At 28.2% G+C, this 4,779-nt stretch overlaps 1 protein-coding gene across 1 annotated transcript; it reads right to left on the bottom strand.

The window, feature by feature from the left end:
- Nucleotides 1–2,085: 2,085 nt before the first annotated feature.
- On the bottom strand, nucleotides 2,086–4,283 carry LOC145050980 (protein FAR-RED IMPAIRED RESPONSE 1-like). Its single transcript, XM_078999144.1, has 6 exons — nucleotides 3,991–4,283; nucleotides 3,553–3,677; nucleotides 3,053–3,462; nucleotides 2,900–2,956; nucleotides 2,577–2,701; nucleotides 2,086–2,380 (listed from the first exon to the last, which is right to left on the bottom strand). The coding sequence occupies exons 1-6, from the start codon at nucleotides 4,281–4,283 to the stop codon at nucleotides 2,086–2,088; spliced, it is 1,305 nt and encodes a 434-aa protein (XP_078855270.1).
- Nucleotides 4,284–4,779: the final 496 nt, after the last annotated feature.

The raw sequence follows: 4,779 nt of genomic DNA, 5'->3' as shown, positions 1-4,779 counted from the left end.
ACAAAACCTAAACTAACACATCAGGAGAGTATTATCTATGAGTGATTGTTCAACTTGCAAGGGAATACATCGTAAGTTACTTTATTTTATAGACATTCATATATGATTATTATATAGATAATAATGTATGACATTTTGATTATATATTTGTAGAGATGTGCTTGTCCAGATAAAATATGGTCAGGTAACATAAAGAGCAGTTATGGAAAGTCTATATGCAAGCATAGAGATTTTTGGAGAAGTTTTAGACACTTGGGCTGATTTACTTATCCACCAAGAACTGGAAAGAGATTTTGGAAATTCACCATACAGACTCTTCTTGAAAGTTGCAGTTTCTGTAAGTTTATGTTCTAACCTTAATTTCTTCTTTATTGATAAATGAATACACCAATATGATGTATTCATTTATGAATATTATATTTTTTTACAACTGAAATTCACATATGATTATACCAATATGATGTATTCTTTAATATAATTATGTATATTCAACTGAAATTCACATATCATTATGTATTCATCTTTGAATAAAAAAATCAAAAATAAATATATTTAGTATATACTTATGATTATTATAGCAACATGATGTATTCATTTATGATTAACAATTTACTAATCCTTTAAAATTATATTGGTTACAGACTGCTTATCTAACTTCAACATTGTCTGATGAAAGAAAGTATGAAAAATTCAAGGAGAACTTTCATGACACTACCGATGGGTACAAAAAAATCTTGAACATAAAAGATATTAACATGATATGTTAATTAAACTTGTTTTTATTATATATATTTTATCAACAAAGTACTTACAATTATATACCTAAAAATAGGTATTCTTTCCAGTTGTTAGAAGTGCTTACATTTTTGTGATTGTCTTCAACTTAAAGAATTCACAACAACATAAAAGAACCAATTTATTACATATCTAACTTTTATTTTATTTAATGATCAGAAAAATTTGTTTGTGAGATACTTTAAAGAAATAAACCATCCAAGAGCAAACACAATCTCAAAAGAAAGTATCACACCCTAACGACTTGAAATGCCATGGAGAACAGTTAAAAACAAAGTTGATTGTGAGGTCTTTGCAATGAGACATATGGAGACCTATATGGGACAACAACTCTCAAAGTGGAAACCAGGTCTTCATAAAGAAAGTGCAGTTCAACAAACTACTTTAGAGAAGCTCAGGAAAAGGTATGCACACCGAATGTTAACTTCTGAAATTAACATGTTGAAGGCTAAGGTGTTGGATCTTGCTGAAAAATATCAAAAAGTTGAATTCAAAGTGCGTTCTGATCATGCATATAAGGCTATGCAAACAATTCAAAAAAGGTTAAAAGAATATTGATGATTGCTTGTGATGAAGTGTGATGCTATAGAACAGTTTTGTGTTGAAGATGAATGAATTTGAAGTACAAGTTTTAGATGGTTTGTTAAATGTTATTGAACAACGTTTAAATAGTTTGTGTAATGCTTATGAACAGATTTTATAATCTTGTGATGAATGATTATGTAATAGAAACAAGTTTTCTTATTTCTGTCATTTTTTTATATTCAAATATTTTCAAAGTTTATTTCTGCTTATTCATAAATGAATACGAATATGATATACTAATTTATGATTAAGTTAGTAGTAATATGTCAGTATAATATATTAACTTATGATTAAGTTATATTCATTTATGAATATAACTTATTTATTTCTATGAATATAACAAACTTCATATATGAATATACATATTTGTATTCATTTATGGTACATACATTTCTCAATTTTATTTTAGTTTAATCATAATTGAACACAAACATGTTATATTCATTTACCTTTAATATGTAAATAATAGCATCTTCAATGATAATTGAATCCACATATTATTGATATGGTATTATTCATTTATGAATAATTTACCATATCAATATAACTTATTTTATAGTAATTTAAAAAACAAATATCAACATATCAATTTACCGCATCAATATAAATGTGTATTATTCATACATGAATATTATTGCTTATTGTTTTTATCTGCATATATTCATAAATGAATAAAACCAAAAAAGAAAAAAACTAAAAAAATCCCTAACTGTCTTTTGCTAATTTAGCAGCTCCAACTCTTTCTGGACAAGTACGTAAATTGTGTGGAACTCGTTTTCCACATCCTGAACACATTCTATGTTCTTTTTTAGAATTTTCATATGCTACTTCACCTGCACTTGAAATTCTTTTATTGATTCCAGAACCTTTATTGCTTTGAACTTCAAGAACATGAATATTAATCTCTTCTGGAATAGGAATAGTAACACCCAAAAGCTTGCATACGACTTCACCATTTGTCTTGCTTTTCAATCCAGCAGATATATAATCACTCAAATTCCTTCAACACCATTTTTGTTTCTCAGCGAACAAAATCAATTTCTTTTTGTCGTCTCTTACAATATCCAAACATGATTCAAAACTATAATATGAATCATTCACTAGGTTTACATTCTCAATCACCTGAAAAGGATTGAAGAGAACTAAAACGATAATTTCTTGATATCACATCCTTTCTCCATCTTTTCAAAATGTACCTTTCAGGAATTTCTTTAACACCACATCTCATCATTATTGTAAAAGCATGTCTGCATAAAACACCCATACCCTTAAAATGTTCACAACTGCAATTTATTTCTTTCTCTTCAACTTTTATTTCAACCTGATACAAAAACAAAATTTACACATTTACATTCATATAAGAATATTTATATCAACACTCATATATTCATATATTCATATATGAAAATATGAATATTCATATATTCATATATGAATATGAGAATATTCATATATGAATATTCTCATATTCATATATGAATATTATTACATTTTTCATAAAAAAAAACTAGTAAAATACCTTAAATTCATTTTTAAATTTGCTTTTACTGTTGTTGTGTTGCATAATGTAAACTTCCTAACCATCTTCAATACCAACATAAAAGTATGTACAGAAAAAACATGCTTTATATATTTCTTTTTGCACCTCAAAAAATAATGTACTTGTATAAACCTTTGATGTTTGCAGTTCTATTTCTCGAGGTCTTTGCATTTTATATGATGCTTTCTTTGATGCCTTATCAAGCTCTCGTTGAGTATTCATTTGCTTTTGAATGGCAGTGTCGTAATTCATCATGAAATTCAAAAGTAAGTTCCCACTTTCTGAGTAAGTATTAAAGAATGAATTCATACGCTCTGACCTTGACGTAGTCTTCATCAAACCACACATTGGAATATCACTAAAATATCTAGGTATCCATGAGTCACGTATTGTAAGCGTGTCTTTAAACCATCTTGTGTCTTCAAGATTGAATTCCTTCATAAGCAAAACCCACTTCACCTCAAAAACATCAGGTTTCATATTAATGTCCCAAACAAGCTTCGAAAACCTTTTTCTAAAGTATGTGTTCGTAAATAAATCATCTGATATTTGTATTAAAGCAAAATTATTCATAAATGAATAAATAATAATAAGTAAAATAACAATCAATATTCATTATATTAAAATAATACCTTTTTTTTTTAACTTTTTCATTATATGCCACATACATAATCGGTGCTTTGAATTAGGAAACACATTCTTAACAACTTGTTTTATTGCAACATCTTGATTGGTTAAAACAAGTGTTGGTTCTTTCCTATGAGTTTTAAGAAATACTTTAAGCAACCAAGAGTAAGACTCAATGCTTTCATTGCTTAGCAACCCCGATCCAACAGTAACCGATTTTTTATGATGGTCAATAGCAGTAAATGGAACAAAAAACCATTCGATACATAACACAAAAAAATGTTCATTAAAGTCAATTTTTGATGTATTCATAAGTGAATATAAAAATACTCATCTATGAATACAGCTACAATATTTCAACAATAAAAACTGAACATTAAACATAAAGTTAAAAATATTCATATATGAATAAGATATAAAAAAAAGTAGATAGAATAACTTACTTGTTTGTTCGGAAAGTCGCATCAAACGATATAACATCACCAAATTCAGCATAATATGTCTTCTCCATTTCATCAGCCCAAAACATACAGTCCAAAACATCGTCTTGACAATTAAACTCAAATGAGTAATTTGGATACTGAGCTCGACAGTCATTCATTGTGTTTACTATCATTTGGGCATCTTTATAACCAATAACCCTGTTGATATCTCTCCTTAAATTTTTATAGTCAACTACTTTGGGGTTTATAAACTCATACCCACCTCTCAGACTTGCCCTCAACTTATGAGCCATAGTTGATGTGGAAGCATGCACAATAAACTCTTTTTCTGAATATGACATTTGTCTCGCTTTTTTTAAATCGCTTCTCTTCTCAAGTGGATGGTTGTGAAGTTCATCAAACTAAAAACTTTATAATATGGAGTTCCATACACAGATTCAAATATAATTTTTGATTGACAACCAATAGCTCTTGAATTTGAATTTCGTTTCCTCCTAACACAACTTGTACCCAATGTGTCACAAGATTTCTTTTTCTGTTTGCCACCATGATTACATATAACATGTTTCTTCTTTATAATCTTGTTATCAAACCTTGACTGCATGCTCAGTCTCACATCAAAACCACCAATTTCAGCATACTCAGAATACCTTTTGATAGCCAACTTTAATGGTTTGAAGATTAAACCCTTAAATGGAATAAGTTGAACAGGTACATCTGGCTTATAGACATGTTCTCCAATTATATCATCACAATATTGCGCATCATGAACTGAACTCGAAGATTCAC

Source organism: Lactuca serriola, chromosome 5 (assembly GCF_051521515.1).
Source record: "Lactuca serriola cultivar US96UC23 chromosome 5, Lser_US96UC23_V15, whole genome shotgun sequence".
Classification (NCBI taxonomy): domain Eukaryota; kingdom Viridiplantae; phylum Streptophyta; class Magnoliopsida; order Asterales; family Asteraceae; genus Lactuca; species Lactuca serriola.
This window is presented reverse-complemented; position numbering and strand designations above follow the sequence as displayed.

Bases quoted from the DNA above. Each gene is read 5' to 3' on its own strand.
- LOC145050980 (XM_078999144.1), bottom strand. From the start codon at position 4,283: ATGGCTCATAAGTTGAGGGCAAGTCTGAGAGGTGGGTATGAGTTTATA. The intron at 3,463-3,552 runs GTATTATTTTAA...TACAAATATCAG, and splicing joins GAAAAAGTTAAAAAAAAAAG to ATGATTTATTTACGAACACA. The intron at 2,381-2,576 runs GTACATTTTGAA...ATGGTGTTGAAG, and splicing joins GTTAAAGAAATTCCTGAAAG to GAATTTGAGTGATTATATAT.